This window comes from Sceloporus occidentalis, unplaced genomic scaffold, assembly GCF_023333645.1.
Source record: "Sceloporus occidentalis isolate IW3139 unplaced genomic scaffold, rSceOcc1.0.p SCAF_1, whole genome shotgun sequence".
NCBI classification, from domain to species: domain Eukaryota; kingdom Metazoa; phylum Chordata; class Lepidosauria; order Squamata; family Phrynosomatidae; genus Sceloporus; species Sceloporus occidentalis.
The window spans coordinates 189,765,246-189,785,995 of NW_028316981.1; the positions used below are offsets into that span (position 1 = coordinate 189,765,246).

General features: G+C 37.6%; 1 protein-coding gene across 2 annotated transcripts in view; it reads right to left on the reverse strand.

Moving 5' to 3' along the window:
* Positions 1-20,750, reverse strand: part of LOC149323136 (DNA polymerase theta-like) — a 60,562-nt gene that overhangs the window by 27,336 nt on the left and 12,476 nt on the right. For both annotated transcript variants that reach the window (XM_089487768.1, XM_089487778.1), the window contains exons 7-16: positions 18,900-19,041; positions 18,672-18,818; positions 17,875-18,087; positions 16,331-16,473; positions 13,984-14,182; positions 13,511-13,650; positions 9,662-9,855; positions 7,315-7,439; positions 5,232-5,475; positions 443-2,871 (exon numbers count right to left, since the gene is read on the reverse strand). In XM_089487768.1, coding sequence (XP_089343894.1) covers positions 443-2,871; positions 5,232-5,475; positions 7,315-7,439; positions 9,662-9,855; positions 13,511-13,650; positions 13,984-14,182; positions 16,331-16,473; positions 17,875-18,087; positions 18,672-18,818; positions 18,900-19,041 — 3,976 coding nt within the window. The remainder of the gene's footprint in view (positions 1-442; positions 2,872-5,231; positions 5,476-7,314; positions 7,440-9,661; positions 9,856-13,510; positions 13,651-13,983; positions 14,183-16,330; positions 16,474-17,874; positions 18,088-18,671; positions 18,819-18,899; positions 19,042-20,750) is intronic.

Genomic DNA, 20,750 nt, shown 5'->3' on the forward strand with positions numbered 1-20,750 from the left:
CTTTCCCCTGCATTCACTACTGAATGGGTCTTTCAAGGGATATATGATGATAACCAACTAGTGCTTGTGCTAAAGAAACAAAGGCCTGCCAATGAGATTGCTGGTATGGAACAGACCAGGTAGAAAAAAATAATTACACAAATTGAACAAAATATTGTCCATTTGACATCTTACTCAACATTCTGAATAGATTTTACTGGAAGAAAGTATTATACTAAAATCTCTCTCACACACACATTTTCTATTCATCACCATATTATATACAGAAAAATACAAACTCCGAATGTGTTTCTTTCCAAAATTCTGAGTAATCAGTAACTTATACTTCTTTAAACAGCTGCCACTACTTGCTACATTAACACAAATCCTAAGAAAAAATATAGGATATTCTTCTCCCATGCCTGTTCATGTAATTTAGACAACAGAGGAGGAACACACTTACCTGCTTTAAACTTGGCACCAATACCTGATCTGTGAGATTGGGACCCGTTGGTTCTTTCACAAGCTACCGAGATAGCAAATCTTTTCTTTGTTTTCCATTCTTTAATGAAAGTTTGGAAGAGAGTCTTATTATTTGCCACATCAATTATAGTGAAGTTGTCAGCACTGCATGACGGTGGCAGAACTTTATCTTGAGATAACTGCAGTGAAAAATCTTCAGCTACAATTGAGTTATCCTCCTCAGGTAAAATCTCAATGTGTTCTCCAACTTCAGTTTTTTGCTGCAAGATTTCTGCCTGCAGGTGTGACTCAAGTGTAGCATTCTGTACAAGCTGAAGACATGGACCTTTCTTCATAGGATTCAAATGTCTTCCTTGTATCACGAAGGACTGCTCCAAACATGCTAAAGCAGGCTTATTGAGGTTCACTGGAGAAGGAGGCCTCCTGTTCTCAACTGTCAAAAAGGCAGATGCTCCATTTCTGTTGATTACCAAAGACGAACAAGTCTTAGCCTCATCATCTATCTCTGTAGGTATGTGGTTACTCTCAAAAGCCTTGCAAAAGGATAATTCACATTTACCGTGGCAAGGGGCAGAGATTGTACCTAAATCATTATTCATGGACAACATTACTTTTGTAGGATTTTTTTTACCCATTTCTGGTTCACCTCCTGATGGACTTGGCCATCCATCTAAAAGTTCTTTCATTCCTGGGCTTAAATCAAATAGAGTATCGCACTTGCCTGCTAGGTTACTATAATTTTGTACACCACCTTTTAGTAGATTTCCCCCCGCACCATTTCCAATTGTATCAGTTCTGAAATTAACTATGCCATTTGAATTTTTCAGTTTGCTAGTATTTGTAAGGAAAGGAGGCACAGCCATTGTGTCTAACCTTTCTACAATGTGGAAAACATCATTATCCAACACTACAGAATTTTCCTTGTTACATCCTGCTGACCTTCTCTGGTTTATAGTGGCATTTAATACATCCTCATGTGACAACATGTCCTGTTCACCTAAGAAATCATATTCTGAAGTACATTTGAAAGGAGAAGGAATAACCTGCTGTGGTGGAAAATCCTCCATGGCAACAGCTTCACCAGTGTGAACAGCCTGAGGGACATTAATGTCACTAAAGCTTTCATCAAACAGCAAACTATCACTGTTATTCAGATTTTGTTCATTAACATCCAAAGAATCCTTCTTTAGAACAGCAGATACACTTTCTTTTACTAGATCTGGAGTTTGATACTGTTGTAAAAAACTATCTAACTGGGAGTCCAGGACATAAAAACTGTTTTTTTCAAGGCATTCTAATGTTTCTGGGTTTTTTTCAGCAGGCTTTATTTGGGATTTGTTAGACTCTATCCAATGCAATTCATTTGTGCTTCCTGCGATACTTTTTGTATTTATATGTGCTTTTCTGCACACTAGGTTGTCCTTAACATCTGAAATATCAGTTCCTGAAGTACTAGTAGAACTTGTACAAATAAAATCCTTCCCTGCTGGTTCTGAAATGCTGGCAGACCTTGTATAAATAAAATCTGTCCCTGTTGGTTTTGCTACCAACTCTCTCTCTCTGATCCTTTGTTCATTAGGAATTTCACCGCCCATCTGCTGTTGCAATATCTTATCTGTTTGCGTATCCAGCTGGAAACTTTCTTCAAATTCTGGGCAGTGACAGTTTTCAATATGTTCAAAATACTTCACAGCATTATCAGCATGATTATGTGCTTCACTTATGTTTGCAGCTTGTGACATCCCATTTGATTTTGCAATGCTACTTTGATCCCTACTTTGTTTCAAGTTAACTTCAACTTTTCTCTTAAATTTAGTCCCTATGTGAGCCCTTTTAGAAGTAGAGTTCAGTTCAGGCTTTGTCGTCTGTTCAGTGCTTGTCTTGGCTTCTGTGTCATCCAACTTTTGTTTCACAGAGGCATCATTTATATTTTTGCTATCGCTGTCCAGATTAAGTCGTTTACTTGCACTAGAATAAATATCAGCATTTCCTGTTTTTGTTTTATTCCCAACTCCCAGAGTTTTCTCTTGATCTTTGGGACTAACATCTAAAAGTCTCTTTTTTTGTTGTTTTACACATGATGCAGGTTGAGAATTAACACAGTTGCCAGATGAAGTTATTCTGTGGCTTGTTCTTAATACCGGTTTGTGATTCAATCCGTGGATTTCTTCTTCAAGGGCACCTTCTATTATGGATGATATGTCAGATGCATCTGATAAAAGAGAGGTATTGGGCTTCCACTGCACTCCCCAAACAGCCAAATCCTGCTTCAAGAGAGTTTTGGCTTCCTCCACAACCAGTTGAGCTGCTTCGCTCTCGGTTAAGCCCTTCAGTCCAGGCATCCAGATACAGCGGGTACTAAGCCGTTCCTGAGCAGCTTCTTCATCTTCATCCACTGCCTTACGAGCACTAAAACAAGGTACACAAATCAAAATTAACCAGTAATTATGCTTAAGGGTTTTTTTTTCAAATTGAGAAAGTGATAGCCTGTCATTTCTGCTGTCAACTAACACAGAAGGTAAACAACATGAACGGTTTAACAATAGTTTTTGTAGTATCATTAGTAGTAGTAGTACAGTGGGCCCTTGTTATCCGCTGAGGTTTGGTTCCAGGACCCCATGTGAATAATAAAATCCATGGATGCTCAAGCCCCGTTAAATAAAATGGCACAACAAAGTGGTGTCCCTTATATAAAATGGCAAAATCAAGGTTTGCTATTTGGAATTTACACTTTTTAAAAATCATTTTAAGCTGTGGATGCTTGAATCCATGGATACAAAAATCCATGGATAAGGAGAGCCAACTGCAGTATTGTTTATATATATAGCATCACCCATGTACATGGCACTTTACAGTTACAAAATAAAACATTTATAACTATTCAGTAATATAAAATGCTATAATACAATATTAAAATACAATGAGAAAAAAACTGTGAAAACATTCACAGACATAATGCAAGAAAACAAAACAGGCTGTGCTAATAACTGAACATAGTAAAGACAGAAAATGTTAATCTGAAATTCCAAAAGTTTTAGAAAACAAAAAAGTTTTCAATTTGGATTTAAAAACAGAGAGGAAAGGAGCAGCCCACAAGTTTGCAGGGAGGTGATTCCAGGAATAAGGGGCAGTAAGAGAAAAAGGAGAAAGCCGAGCCAAGGAGGAAGAAATCCTTGGCTGGGTGAGGAGTCCAGTATTCCCAGAGCATAGATTTCTAACAAGATGGGTAAGAGGAGATGAGAGCTGCAAGATACGGAGGAACTAGGTTATGCAGGGCCTTGAAAGTCAGAACAAGCAGCTTATACTGAATCCTACAGGGAACAGGTGGCCAATGAAGGGATGACAAGAGTGGAGTAATATGATCAAAATGATGCGCCAAAAAGATAATCTTAGTAGCAGAATGAAGAATGGGAATCAAAAGACTAAGATAAGATAATGGAAGACCAGTCAATAGAAGACTGCAATAACTGAGGCAGGAAATAACTAAAGCATGGACTAAAGTCTTGGAGGAGGGAGAGAGGAAAGGTCTAATTTAAGTGAAGCTACAAAGGAAAAATTACATGACTTTGCTACAATCTCAATATGAGGAACAAAGGACAAAGAAGAGTCAAAGACAAAGCAAAGACTCTGCAAAGACTCTGCACATCCTTGATCAGATAGATGGGAACATTACTGACAGTGATGGAAAATGTATAATGTAAAGAAGGTTTTGGGGAGAAAATGAGTAGTTTGGCCTTTGCCATATTAAATTTAAGGTGGCAAGAAAGCATTGCTGCTGAGATACTGGAAAGACATGCTGTGATGAGATGTTCACTATCTGAAGAAAGTTCAGGAGTGGACAGATACAGTTGAGTATCATCAACATAAAGGTGATATTGAAACCCATACGAACAGTTAAGATTACCTAAAGATAGTAGCATGTAACTGGCAAGGAGGGGGAAGAAGGAGGAGAGAAATAGAGCAGGAGTGACAGCCTAAATTGGTTCAGAATTTGTTTTAGTCTGGGAGGAAACTAGGTCATAAGAAGGCTGCACAACTACAAAAGAGAAAGAATGGGAGGAATGGACTGAAGCACAGAACAAAAACCTTCTTTCCCAGTAGGAGTTCTCCTTAAGAGAAATAGAAAAGTCTGAGAAAACATAGATAACTGCCCACATAAGAGGTTACTCTTTAACAATTTTGTATCCAGAGATGAAACACATCTTTATTTAAAAACAAAAACAAAAACAAAAACCACTAGCTTTCAAACATTTTTCAGCAGCAGTTCCAGAGGGGCTAAAATACATAAAAAGAAAGGAATAAAATAATTAGTAAGAAAAGAAGTGCAACAGCTGTCTAAAATAACTAAATGAAGATCATCCTGTCACCAAAGAGCGACAACATCAGTTCCAGATGAACCTCCCAGATAAAATTATATGACATAATTTTTGAGCAAGATGACAATTTATGTAGTCACCTTATTTCAGGTGAGAGAGCAAGCAGAAGACTGCTTTGGAATATCTTAGGCACACTGTAGATCAATACACCACTGCATTAGTGTGGCTATTCATAGGTCAGCACCATGGAATTTTAAAATGTTCAGATTGCATCTTAAATTTTAACTAGATAAATCATAGGGAATGTTCTATGAAAATAAGATTCAGTATTGTCAACTGTTATATCTAAGCATTATTAGAATCCTCGGAAAGTTAGTTTCTTTTTATCAAACACAAACTCAACAACACTGTTTCAGAAATCTGACTTTCAACCATACTGGTATGGGTGCCAACCTTCTGAACGGTGCTGCATTCCTGATGGCATTTTCCACCTCAGTGACTTTCCCATTAGCCACATCAGCTACTGTGTTGAAACCAGCATCATAAAGTGCTCTGGCACACTGTGCATTTAGCAGAGATATATGGATAAGATCACAGAGCTCTCTCTGAATTCCAAAAGTCAGGCGACTCTGAAACTGAGAGAGCAGTTGTTCCATATTGTGCCACCCCAGGCGGTTACAGAAAATAGTAATCATCCCTGGAAAAGAGAACAATGATTAAATATTTCTGTCCAAAAAGCTGAAATATCACAAAGCCACATTTTGAAAAATCATTAAACAAAGGATGCAAGCACTTTCTTCATACTACTTTGTTACACACAGATACAGTGGCCCTTGGTATCTGCTGGGGCTTGCTCCCTGGATACTAAAATCTGTGGATGTGCAAGTCCCATTAAACACAATGGCATGGTAAAATGGTGTTTCTTATTTAAAGTGGCAAAATCTGGTTTTGCTTTTTTGGAATTTGTTACTTCTTAAAATATTTTCAAGTTGTGGATGGTTGAATCTGTGGACACACAATCCATGGATACACAGGGCCACGTAGGGGTGTGTGTGTGTGTGTGTGTGTGTGTGTGTGTAAACTTTGTTATATCAGGAGCCCACTCTGTATGTTGTATAAAACAAAGTAGCATGAGGACACTGCCTGGAGCCCTTATTTTAATGCTATGTGTGCTCTCTCTCTCTCTCTCTCTCTCTCTCTCTAGTTGTTGTTCTTGTGTGCTTTACTCATTTTCTGACTTATGGTGACCCTTACAGAGTTTTTTGGCAAGTTTTCATCAGAGGGAATTACCATTGCCATCCTGTGAGGCAGAGAGTGACTTTCCCCAGGTTGCCCAGTGGGTTTCCATGGCGGAGCTGGGATTTGAATCTAGCCCTCCAGAGTCATAGTCAAACCACTAGACCATGTTGGCTCTCATATATATTATTAGTTGAGACTGTTAAGGAAAAAGCAACATGGGATATACAGTGAAAGAAATAAAACTTGTATGTGAGAGTCAGGGTGACTCAGCAGAAGCAATTAAGAAACCACACAGGTGTAAAAGGTAATGCAATTAACAAGTCCTAAATGCCAAGGACAGAAATGCAAAGTGGATAATTGAACACACCTGAGAATTGTTAAGTGGTCAAGGCTGAGATGATGAAATCATTAATTGTGGGATGAACCAAGAGAACCAATGAGAGTGGATGTACACGCCCACTGGGTGGAAACAGACAACAGTGGGTGGTATTTTCCAATGACTATAATAATGGCTATGAATCCTAATGTATTTTGTGGGTAGTAGCAGTGAAGAGTATTGTTGTATTGGATAGTTTTGGAGCTGTATATAGTAGAATAAAGTAGATCTTTTATATAAGACTACTGAGTTGTCTGGTGTCTTGAGTGAAGATACAAGAGCCAGCTGGATCCTGAAGAAGTGGGAAGACTTCTGTGGAAGCAAGAGTGAGACGGCTTGGAGAGTTTGTCAGGGTCTTCAGCCTATTCTCTGTAACTCTGCTGCTTTAGAGCAAAGCTTTAACCACTGACCAAAACTGGTCAGCGCCGGTGCGTAACAAGGTGGTGAGTTTGAGCCAGAGGTGAAGAGCTACAACTCCCATCATCCCTGACAGAGACTACATATAAATTGGAACAATATGCAACCCCAATAGTGCAGTGGTGAAGCTTTATGTACATTTTAAAAGCCAAGTCTTGTTTTCACAGAACTTAACTCATATTATTTGTTTTACTTGTATTCCTATAATTTCTTTAGATTCTTTTGTCACACTTACCTTTGGAAATTAAACACTGGTTCCCTTTTAAAATGTGCTGGTGCAGTACATTATATTTACTAGTTTTAGAAACAGTAATCACGTGAAAATGTCAATCTTGCTTGTTAGAGAAAAAAGATATGCCTAAAATAATTTGCAGGTTATCATTCAATAGATTAAATTGGCAAAAACATAATGATTAATTTAGAAACATATCAACTGATCTGGCGCCCTAACTGCTGTACAGTATTGACTAATAGCATTTAAATCATGTATCAGTAGTTTCTCACCTGCGTAAGTAGCAGCAGATTGTTGTAAAGATTGAAGCTGTCCACGATTACAACTATATTTTGTAGCAACATCCTTTAAAGGAACCTCACTTATTAAATCCAAGAGAGCCAGACTTGTAAAAAACCTGTATAAATACAAATTAATATAAGGTGAACATAAGGTTGCCAGGTGATGTAGAAAAGCACGTGTTCGTTGTTCTTCGGTTTCATGACAAGCAACACTTACTGATATTCCCTCTTGTACAACACCATTAACAGGGCAGGAGCCCTGTCTTTTATTTCACCTGACAAACCCAGATGAAGGGACAAAAAATTCTGTGGCTTGCAAAAGAAATAGAACTTTTTATTGCACTAAGAACACTATCAGACGGTAACTCTCTACAAGCACATGCAGCAAATCAAAGGAAATAGGGGGGAAAGTAGGGGAAGAGTTAGCTGTGATAAGAGCAGAACTAGGGGCACTTGACACAGCTATGGGATGTCTAATAAAAGCAATGATGAAAGCAATAAGATTTTTTAACTGTTAACTAACAGTAAAAATGAAACTGAACAAAATTTTTGTTAATGCGATGATACTACCCAAGAGTCAGCATTTAGGCCATCAACACTGTTATATCAGGACCAGGAAAAAATAATTTACTGTATATAGAAGCACCAGACAGAGATGCACCTCTCCTATTTCTGATATCAATGCAGCCACCCCACAGAGGTAATCAGAAGGCACCAGGACAGCCAAAGTATAACTTTAAAAAGAAAAAAACTCATTAAACTAATTAACATGCAAAGGCTGTATTGCTATTGCGTTTTGATCCAATAAATAGTATACAGCCCTTAAAGAGCATACTAGAAAAATTTTGTCAAAATACAAGTTTGACAATAAATTACAAAAATATCTAAATTAATGTGTATAAATGTCCCTCAATAAACTGCACACTATAAAAGTTGAGTCAAAATTTGCCCTATGATTTTGGGGTGTGTAAAATAGCTAAGTGTAATATTGGCAAAAACAAAACAAAACACAAACAAACCCTGAACAATTATTTAACTGTAATTATAAATAAATTCTCTTATTTATGAAGCAAACAATTAAAGAATGGTTGAATTTTAAAGATGTCATTGCTAGAAAGGCATATATTTCACCAAATTTTTTATTTTTGTTTCAAACTATCACCTTTAAAGCCCTACATGGCTTGGGTCCAACTTATTTGCAGGATCACCTCCTTCCATATAATCCACCCAGATCCTCTGGGAAGAATCTCCTTCAGCCAATAAAGACCAGGTTGACCGTGGTTACCCAGGGGGCCTTCTCATCGGCCGCTCCCATGTGGAATGGTCTGTCGGAAGAGATCCAGAATATTACCAACCTTGACAGCTTTAAAAGGGCTGTCAAAACAGATCTCTTCCCACAGGCCTTCCCTGAACAACCCACTCAGTCTCCCATGGATACAGACCACAAAAGAGAACACCCAAACTGCCCATCCCCTTGCCTCTAACTGGACTGATTATTTACTATTGTAATTCTTTTCTTAATTTTTGGATTGTTTAATGATATTTTATTATAGTATGGATGGGGGGAGGGAATTAATGGGATGCAGTTAAAATCCTGCAGGAGAGGCAGCATATAAATAAATTATTATTATTATTATTATTATTATTATTATTATTATTATTATTATTAAACTGTACCAGTGGTGTACTATCTCCCTTGGGCAAAAAGTCATGCTGGAACAAAGAAGCTGACAAAATTCATCAAGCTGACCATTTCCTTTTGGTTCAGTGAGAAACAACGACACTGCAAGGAATAACCTTCAGGATATCATAAGGGATTACAAGGCTCTAGGTAGGAAACTGAAGGACATGGAACCACAGGTTCTCATTTTATCTATCCTACAAGTAGAAAGGCACAGCCCAGGAAGGGAAAGAATAATTGTGTAAGTGAACAATTGGCTCCACAAATTGTACTGCTGGGAATGATTTGGCTTCTTGTTCTGTAGTGTCATGAAGATGAACCTCTGGCAAGGGATGGATTGCACTTCACAGCAAGTGGTAGGAACATTTTCCAAAGAGTTTGAAAAATCTGATCATGAGGGCTTTAAATAAATGTATAATAATATAAATAAATTTATAATGGGCATTATAAATAATACATAATTTTAAATGGTACTCTTCCTTCATTTTGTACTGACAAACAAATCTTATAAAAATATTCTATGCGGATACATGTTATTAAACATGATCCCATTACTTGGATATCACTCAGAGTTGAGGAATCAGGTCATGCAGGCAGAGCTGGCTATCTGACAGTCCATTATCACATAGCTTACACTTTTACCTGGTCACTCATTACCTTTTATGGATGGCCATTTGCCTGTGCTGTTTCTCAGTTTTAGCAATAACTTTGCCTTTCACAGAGCAGGCTAAAAAGCTTTCTTCAATCCCAACCAACTCTGCTACTCTCCTCATTGAGGAAGGCAACTTCTCCCATAAGCAAAAGAATCGATACCAATCTATTTTAGCCCAATCATCATAAAGAGGAGTAACCTAAAGAAACATGAACAAAGAAACACAAAAATTATTTCTGCACACTGTTTAAAATATACAGTAGTTCTTTTCTCAACACAAGCTTTTCCAGGCCAAGTACCCCAAAGATTGGCTTTCCTTCTGTTTACATAAAATTGATGTCTACTAGCACAAGTCCTAATGAAGAGCAGAATATCCAGTGGTTGCAATGGATGACAACTACACCACTTTTTTGCACAACAGTGGTGCTATCAGAATAAATGCATTAAAACATACAAACATATAACAGAGGCTGGATGGCCATCTGTCGGGGATGCTTTGATTTGGATTTCCTGCATGGCAGAGGGTTGGACTGGATGGACTTTGTGGTCTCTTCCAACTCTATTATTCTATGATTCTGTGATAAAAACAATAACAAGTCCTTAACAACCAAATATCTTTAAGACATAAGCTTTTGTAGACTTCACTAGAGAAGAGTTCTGAGCACAAAGAATTACCAGAATTGCACATATACAGAATGAATGGTGCAAAAGTAAAACTGGTCTTATTCAGTTTTGTACCATTATTTTGCAATCATCCTGTACATACACTATACAGGGGACTGCATGCAAGTGAAGTCAGAGAGAAATTAAAATGAACAAACTACTAACAGCAAAAATTACATTATTAATGTTATCTATCTGCAAATCAGTTACTGCTGATAACAATATCCTGGGAGTAGGTAAGAGAATTAATCAATGCATACTCCATTGCTTTGTTGTTGTTGTGTGCCTTCAAGTCGTTTCCAAGTTATAGCAACCCTAAGGCAAAGCTATCATGGGTTTTTCTTGACTTGTTTCTGCAAAAGGGGTTTGCCATTGCCATCCTCTGGGGCTGAGAGGGTGTGACTTTCTTAAGGTCATCCAATGGGTTTTATGGCTGAGCCAAGATTCGAACTCTCATCTCCAGAGTCGTAGTCCAACACTCAATGCCACACGGGCTCCCATTGCTTAGGGATGTGAAAAATACTTGTTTAGCGATGTGAAAAGTCCATGCAACAAGGCGACAGCTATCATAGTTTAGCTAACAAACTCACAAAAATGGTTTATGCAAACGGAATAACTTGCAAAGAGAAAAATATCCTCTGCATTTTTGTTCTTACACACAAGAACAAGACAAATGAGAATTTTTCTAGAATCAAATAACCTTAGAGTTGGGAGGGGCTACAAGGTCCCTCTAGTTCAACCCCGCCATGCAGGAAGACACTAGTAAAATACTCCTGAAAGATGCATATCCAACCACTGTTTAAAGACCTTGAAAAATGGAGATCTGTAAACAGTGGCTGGATATGCATCTTGGAGCCTAGGTGGCGCAGTGGTTAAATGCCTGTACTGCAGCCACTCACTCACAAACCACAAGATTGTGAATTCAGTACCAGCCAGGGGATCCAGGTCGACTCAGCCTGGCATCCTTCTGTAGGTCACTAAAATGAGTACTCAGTTTGTTGGGGGCATTTAGCTTACATTTTGTAAATCACTTAGTACAATGGTAAGAGGTGTAAAAATGTACTTGCTATTGCTAAAAATGGAGAGTCCGCCACCCTCCAAGGCTGTCAGGATCATAGGTCTTGCCATGATTGCTGGCTAGATATTACGCAAATGATTCACTTGTAATACTGGATGATGGGTTATGCTATAAAAATGGTGATGCTATATGAAAAGAATGTTCGCTTTTCTTGAAGCTGGCTAATGAGCAGATGTGAGGGATAGAAGAATGTGCTTAGAACTGCTAAGGTCAATTTGATGGGAACACAGTACGGAGGGGAAAGGAGGGCTAGCTCTGGGAATGGAAATATTTTGGTTTAAAGATGAATGGGTGGCGAGCTCTGCAAAAAGCTTTGAATTGCTAATTGCTTTTTATATATCCTGCAACCAAAAGTACCTCAGTCCTGACAACAGTGCCATGCTGTGTACACCTTGTTTCTAGAATAAGCTTTTGGTTTTATTGAACCTTGTGTCTATGACCTGACATGAGCCAGTATAGTACATGACAAAAGAACCATCCACTTCTCTCAGTAGAGTGGCAAAAGGCAGGAGCTTAGCCCATCCCAGGGAACCTAAAATAAAACACCACCACCCCCCTCTCTGCTTTCTCTGCCACAGTGCCGCTTCTGGGCTTTCTGAATTCCTAGGTGGGAAAATGGTGGTGGCGGTAGCAAATCTTTAGTGTTTCCCCTCAAATGAGCTTGAGAATACACTCATCCCTCCACATTTGCTAGTGTTATGGGCACAGAACCCCCAAGAATGTGGAAAAACCTCAAATAACAAAAAACCACTATGTTTATTTACCTGAGAAAACACCTCTTTAGGAATCTCTAGGTCCTCCAGTGCAATTCTGTGTCAACATCTGCCAGACATTGACCATAGAAGGAGTTACAAATGCTACATGGAGGAGCTACAAATGCCTAGTGGAGTGTTCTCTCTAGGAATTTCTAGGTCTTTCAGTGCGACATTTGGTTAAAGTTGATCATAAAGTTGAGCTGGAGGACCTAGATATTCTTTGAGAGAACATATTAGTAAAATCCACGAATAATCAAATCTACAAAAGTCAAAGCCGCAAATGTGGAGGGACGAGTGTAACTGGATTTCAAAGGATCTGAATAAGATATCTGTGTATGTTTGTCAGCTTTGCTGGCTTAAACCTTCAGCAAAGTTAACACATTAAAATAAAATCTACTTTGCCTTTACATCCTTTTTTACTTGTGTGTTTTTTTGTAGTCTTGCCTGTGCCTCATCCATCCAGTCTTTAGGGTGAACACAAACAGTTATGCCTGATGAACTGTGTAAGTTCTTTGACATAGTTTACCTTTGTTACATGCCCCCAGGTTTTAACCGCAACATCCACAACTCATATCAAAATCCATAATTTTGGGCCCAAAACCTGCCTTCAATTTACACATGAGGTTGACTTATATATGAGTATATACAGTAATCCAATCAGACACTTTTTCTAATACATTGTAATCCAATACATTGCAATGACTATTTAAATCTCTCTCTCTCTCTCTCTGTGTGTGTGTGTGTGTTTGGCATAATAGTATTTAGGTGTAAAATAAAAATAATAGCTAGATAGCTAGACAGAGAGACAGAACAAAAGCATCTATGTAAAAGCATAGCCCAAGGAATGTTGATGCCTAAGACAAAAAACGCAAAAAATAATCCTTCAGATGCACTTGTAATAGAGAAAGTGTCTTGCACAATCCTTATTGCAACAAAGAGGAGTTCCGAAATAGCAGTATCATGTCCAAGCATAGTTCTTATGAATTAACTTCCCAGTCATCTTTGCCACCATGATAAAAATCAGGAGTTTGGAAAAGTTACTACAATACTTTGGGATACAATCCCAGAATCCCCTAGCCAATATATCCAAGAAAGGCCTCTCTGGGACTATTTGTAGAAAAAATATCCACAAGCACCAGGGCAGAATTTCACTCAGCATTTAGTTTCTCTGTACATGTAGCATTCGAACATAATTGAGGATAAACTATAACTAACTTTAGCTAAGGCTGTACACCAGTATATCTGGGCTGGCTACAGAAGTAAATACTTAACTTCCAGACTGGAGTAAATTGAAAGAACCACTGATGTCAGGAAGGAGTTGTCTTGTTAAGCTTCAGACTTTATAACAAAAAACTTACCAAATAGAGACTGTGCAGATCATTCTCTAGGACAAAGCTCTTCATCGCTCTCTGAAGATCAGCAAAAATTTCTAGTGCTGCTGTGGGTGAAAATGAGGAGAACAGAGTAGCACGGCCAAGCTGTGTTGCAGAATAAATTTCTGTCAAGAGAAATATATTTGTCATATTTAAATGTTTCACTGTTCATTTGATTAAAATATTAATTTGTGTTTTTCTGCAACAGACTAATATAGCAACCCTTTGAATACCAAATTTTTCTAAATTTTCATAATAGAAAACTATGACAGTAGGATGAACAACAAACTGAAGGCTGAAGTGAGCCCAATGAAATGTGTTGTCATACACATGGCTTCTCAAGAGACAAACACAGCAATGTAATATGAATCAGGAACTTAATTCGCCACAAATATGCTTAATCTACATATTTGCAGTAAAAACAAGAGCATGTGATTCAAATGCAAATCAGCATTTACCTTTGCCAACATCAGAGACTGAAATAAAGATGAATTCATTGTCAAGTAGCCACTTCACACAAGCATTGATAGACCCAAGACAAGTTCCCTCTTGCTCTCTCTCAGTATCCTGGAAATCTTTCAAAGTAGCTCCAAGAAGTGTACAGGAAGCATAATGCTTGATGTCATCTGGAGAGTTAGCTACACCATTTACTATGATCTGTTAGAATAAGAATTTAAAATAATAATCATACTTGTAAAATGATACTGCAGTCAAATTGAAGTGGGACTCTTTTGGGACAGGGATGACAGACACAGTGCCCTTCTAAAAATTATTGATGCACCAATAATATTTGTGAATAATGCAGCTGCTGTGACATTCACTCATACGCTCATACTTTTACACCCATGGAGTAACGGCTCCCCATTATTTATTTTTCCAGAATAGTGAATAACAGATAACTTATCTTAAAACAGTTACAGAGTTTGCTGGATCTTTGCTTTAGAAACAGGATATATAAGATAACATGGTTTATCAACTATTAGCAACGATAATTAAATGTAAATTTCAATTTCAGAAGTAGCATACCAGTGAATATCAGCGGGGGACAGTTGTTTCACATTGTCACATATGTCTAAGGTAGGTTGGAAGAAAACACACCCCAAAAAACCAAAACCTCTAGGCTTTTTGGTTTAACTGGAGGTTTTTTTGGATTAAACTAGGTTTTTGCCTTTATGTTTAAATGAAAAAAACTGAATCCTGCTTATTATATTAATACTGTGAAACATTATTTTATGTACTACCAAGCTTGATCAACCATGCTTTAATGCTTTCTAATATTAACAATCCAAAGTTTAGACTTTGATATGATTTATATCTCAATAAAACACCAATTTTACTGCTTATTATTCCTATTAAACCTGAGTATATGTAGACTATATATAATAAAACATACAAAGTATTCTCAGAGATAGATGAAAACAGGAATGTTAACATTAAGCATTAGTCCTACTTACTACTTATAATTAAATCTGAACAAATAGTAATACACAAATGCAAAAGCATTTTCAGAGAAACACACACAAAAAAAGAATTTAATCATTAGCACTGGTATTAAACACTTTGAATAAAAATACTAGTTTAGACGCCTTTCCAATATTATGATCACTAAAATAATAATTGTTCTTTATAAAGTGCTTTTTTAAAGCAAGATGTTTTGGTTGAACTTATGTTAATTGGGTATTTGTTTCTAAATGGCATTTCTTGCACTATAAAAAAAATCAGTCATTGTTCCGTTAAGAGGATTGGAAAATAGAAATAATAGCCAAATATTTTTTAAAATGAATAATCATTTTTTTAAAAAAAACGGGAGTGGTTTTTTTAAAGTCTTTAGTTTAAACCCAGGTTTAAACCACTCAACCCTGTCCTAAGGTTCTTGAGCATTCTGAGCCAGCTATGCATTAAGGGAATGTAACTGTAAGATTTCTCTAAGACAATTGTAGATCAAATGATATGACCTTAATTACAAAAAGCAAGCTTTTACTACATAAGGAATAGCATTTACTTGTCCTTCTAATGTGGAGATAGCATCATCAGGACAAAGGCAATAAATCATATCAGCAATTTAAAAATCCATTTGGCAGCTCTGCCTGATAACAATATACCAGAATGGGAAGTCATAAACCAGTACACCTCATTAAAGTCATTAAGGCTCTGTACAGACCGGCCTGAAAGGCCAGCCTGGGGTCTGAGTTGGGGTGTCATGTCCAGATGACGCTCCCCCTAACTCTGCCCCCAGGGTGCCATGATGCCGCGCACTGCTCTACACAGCATATGGTCATGACACTCCTCTGGCGCTGCATCCATACAACTCAGCTTCAAAGGAGCCCCATATAGCTGCTTTTGCAGCTCCTTTTTGCACCCTCGAAAGGCTGGATCGGGGTCACAGTGTGAGGTTGCTGCGGCCCCATCCTTTGGGGTGGTCTGTTGAGCCCCAAATTACTTTAAAAGAGTTGTGAAACTGCCACCGCTGTTTGTGCACTGTGGCACGCTCGCGCCATCATGGTGGTCCCTATGTGGACAGTGCCATACCATGATGGCGCCAACAGTGTGCGGTAGGGCTCGGGAGCATGTGGACGCTCCGCACTCCCGAGCCCTAAAATCAGCCCCAGACTGCCGCTTTCCAGCAGTTTGTACCAGCCCTAATTTACAGCAGCAGTAAAACTTTATATTGACTGTGGATCTGGAGAAGAGGGAGGATTTCCAAAAACATTCAGTGGTCCCACAACCAAAAAAATTAAAAGCAATTAACTATTCATGTGTGTTCTGTGAGTAGAGGCTTATTCTCTTGTCATTTCTATTACATACCTCAAGGATTGCCCGTAACATACTGGAAGTAATCCCCTCTCCTTCATGGCTGAACAAACAGCTGCGCACTGGCTTGAGTTGACCCTGAAGAAGAGTAATGCCTTTTGATTTCTCAGCAGCCTTGCAAACCAGAATGCTTTCACCTAGCAACACATATCATTTGAAACTATGACAGAGGAAATTTGTATTGATTTAATAACAAGTGCATGCAGAGATCATAATGTGCATTTTTAACAACTAAGCAGCCTCACTACCAAATTAATGTTAGAAAGGATCATAAGGGTCTAAAGGACTGCTACAGTTTGTGTATTTTGTCTCATAAGAAAACTTGACTCCTACAGATACCATTTGCAAAGCAAGTAACATGTGGTAAAGCCTTGGCAGATTTATCATTTGGAATTATAGGTTGAGCACAACTTGTAGTCTTCAACTATAATAGGTAACAGGCACACTAGTACTGACTGGATATTCACTTCATCTTACTTTGCATACAATTGCAGCACAAAATGAGAATATGGAAACTAGAAAAGGAACAAATCTAACATTGTCAATGGCTTGTTCTACTGACCTCCTTTTGTTTAACCATGATCAAATATGCTATCTTTTTCCTCTTTTATTATATTTGCTTTCTGCCTTCCCTTCATAGGAGTCAGGGTCATGTCCCTGTATACCAGCTACTCCCATCAAATAGTTTCTGCCTGCTCAGTTAAGACATACAGCCCAGATTCTTCTGCCAAATATCTACTGCACTTCTAGGCATTTCAAAACAGGGCCAATGTCAGTCAGAAGTTGGAGGATGGAAAACAAGCAGTCATAACAATGGCATCGATCAAAACTGTTCAGGAATTAAGACTATTTAATCAATTCTGTTTGTGGTAAGAAGAAGCAGTTTCAAACTGTACAACTTCTGAATAAAACTAGATTCTGACATCTTCTTGGAATTATTAATGTAACTCCTTTTTTGTTTGCAAAGAGATCTAATACCGATACTGGAATACTAGTATTCCATATTAACAGAGCTATGTTTCTGAATGCTTTTTTGTTATTATTCTAATGAATTAATGCTTACACACATGACAAACTGGCCAAGGTGTTGGTAGGGAAAGCGTGGAATGCAAATCCTACAAAAGATCCAAGAAAAACAAGCAATGTATGCAAAAATGTGATAAAATCTGATGGAGTTTAAGATAAAATAAACTTAAAGTATTCCTTTCAGATTTTATGATACAAAATGGCTAGAGAAAACAGCTTTACATTATATATAGTTTGATACGCATTCACTTTTTGCCTCAGAATGTGTTGCTGGGAAACTTTTGAACTTTTCTATCTAATATTTCTATTTTAAGGAACCATTAGAATTTCCCTTATTGTATTTGGAGGCAGGGAATCTTCCGTTCCATGTTTGACAAACAGTGGCATATCTACTATTATTTTGCTCGTTTTTTAAGACTTTTGAGTATTCCTCTCAATCAATATCAACCTTCTGATAAAATGGGAATTAGAAATCTTATGGCATAATTTGTTGAGTCTTTCATTGCACTTACCTATGGTATCTACTCCTTTCCTTCCAGCTCTCCCAGCCATCTGTTTGTATGTCAAGACATCCAACAATCTGTTACCAAACATAGGAGTTCGGATAATTACACGACGGGCTGGCAGATTCACTCCAGAAGAAAGAGTAGAAGTTGCTACTAATACTCGAAGCACTCCTTGACGAAAAGCTACTTCAATTATATCTCGTTCATCAAATGTAAGACCTGAAATGCAATTAAAATTAATACTCATTAAACATTGGCAGTATCCACCAATACTAATAACAGAAAAACCAGTGATATAATTTCATCCAGAGAGTTATACATCTTGGAACAGGATTCAAACCCAAATTCAGTCAAACTCTTCCTGGCTAATTTTTTAAAGATAATATAATAGAAACAGTGTTATTTAGATCTGCCATTTTCTTGCAACAAAACATAACTAAACAACAAAACTGAACATTGATTTACAGTATAATTAAAGCCATTCTATCTATATACAACTTTAATGTTCCTACTTGACAGAGTATATTGCTAGACCTTTGCCCTGATGAACTGACATTTATCAGCAGGATGCAGTCTGCATGTATGAACTTCTACATAGACAAGCACCACATCTGAAGCAATACAAAATTCTACAGTGTTTAATTCATGATGCATAATTCACTCAGTAATGACATCATTGAGGGAAATCATGAATGTGTCAGTTACTCACATGAGTCATGGGAGTGCATGCATATGCCCTCTCAGATATATGTATACTGATGAGCATAGTTATATACAGTAATATATGATAACAAAAAATATACCTGCATGGTGAAAAGCAACGCCCCATTTTATTGTTCGCTGAAGCACACAGTCCAAGCCAGAAGGAGAATTCTTTAGCTGACTCATCAACAGATCTATCCTCGGCATGTCTAGTGTAACTGGAGCAAGCGTAGAAATCTTCTGAAGATCTTTGGATAGGGAAAAAGACCTTAAAATTTTGACTATGGACTCTAATTGTTTTCTTTTTTTCAACCCCTTCTTTAACTTACAATTCTGCTGGAGATTATAAAACTCCCTGGCAATGATGTCTGCTAGTTTCTCACACCAGTTCTTTGATGGGCAGAAAACAAGAACAGAATGGCCATCTTGAACTGTCTCATAACACAGAGTCACCACGTGATCCTCATCGTTCTAAAAAGAAACAGACAATATTTTTAGCAAGCGAGTTTTGTATTTGTGTGGAAGTGATGCTCTTGCAGCCTGTTCAGCCCCTTCATGGACTTCTTCACAGACTTCCAACTTGTAAGGATGGGTGCTACTGCTATGTAGGCCAATCTGCACCACCAGCTCATAGGTGGGAGGTATTGAGAAGACTATGGGAAACCTGAGACTGGGTAAAGTACAAATATTTAACTGGAAAAATGTAAAAGTTGATCTATAGGTTTATAAATCGATCAGAAATTTAAGTTAGTAAGATTCTGTAATAACATTTTAGAATTATTTTTGAAATAATAATGTATTATTAATAATATTTAATAATAATAATAATATTTTAATAATAAATATTATTAAAATACACACATCACAATATTTCTTAACTGAAATAAATATGCATATTAAAAATGTTAGTAGTGCCTTTTTGCATGACATACAAGTGTCCATTTGTGTTTACACTCCCAGTAAAAAGTAATTATTAAAGTTGCTATCTCATATTCACTCACAATCACAAAAGACACCACTGAACTCAATAGGCTGAATTTAGAATTGCACTATAATTTTTCTATGCCTATTCTTGTCTCAGGGAACCTAGTCTTGAATCCCCACCACCACACAACATACATTCTGCTAACAGGCAATTTGTCACACTTTGCACATTTCTCACCAATCCAATAACCTTTTAATTAACCACAAGTGGACTAATTCAGCTTACTGAATTTAACCCAGCTTACTTTCAAAGGCTGTCAGCTTTTAACTTTATTTTTTTCCATTACCATTCCATGTTTAAAACCCTACATAGAGTCCAGGTTACCTACAGGATCACCTCTTCCCATATAGTCCTCCCCATACACTCAGGGTCTCTGGGGGACATTTACTCCAGTCAGCCAGGACTAGGCTGGTGACTGTCAGACAGAGGACATTTTCTTCAGCCACCCCTAGACTGTTTAAACATAAATTGTTTTAATACGTATGTGTCCTGTTTGTTCTTTTAAGCTGACATGTTTTAACTTCAGCCACCTAGACTGGCCAGAAGAAATTCAATAGCTGAATATGCTATCTGAATTTAAAACAGTATTGAAGACTAATCTCTTCTGCCAGGCCTATCCAGACTATTTCTAAAACTGTAAATTTTAAATGATGAATTATAAATGTAGATTTTTTTAAATACAGTACATGTGTCTTGTTTGTTCTTTTAAACCAATGTATTTTTAACTGAATTGTGTTTTTAACTGATGCGTATTTGTCTGTTTTTGTTCCTCGCCTCAATTCATGAAGAGAGGCGGGTAAGAAATAATAACAATTATTATTGTTGCTGTTATTGTTCCTAAGTAGGTCACTTCCTAGTTGACACTGAGACTGAGATCCTATATGTAGCTGACATATCTAGTTCTACATCTTCACATTTCCCAGCACCATCAAGCCCTAAGAGGGACCCCAGTGCTGTCACTAACTAGTAAGGAAGGAGAGATACAATTCAAATGATAAAGAAGCTGCTGGTCTCAACTCGACTGGGGTAAAAATGAGGTGGATCTCTCAAATGGAGTGCAACCACCTTTTCCCCAGTAGCTCAGAGCAGCCAGATCTGGGGCTTGATGCTACTGGGTCAGGAGGTTTTTGGATGGAGAAAAAGAATAGCTCTCTGTACCTCATCCACAATGATCCACATCTAGAATGACAAGGAG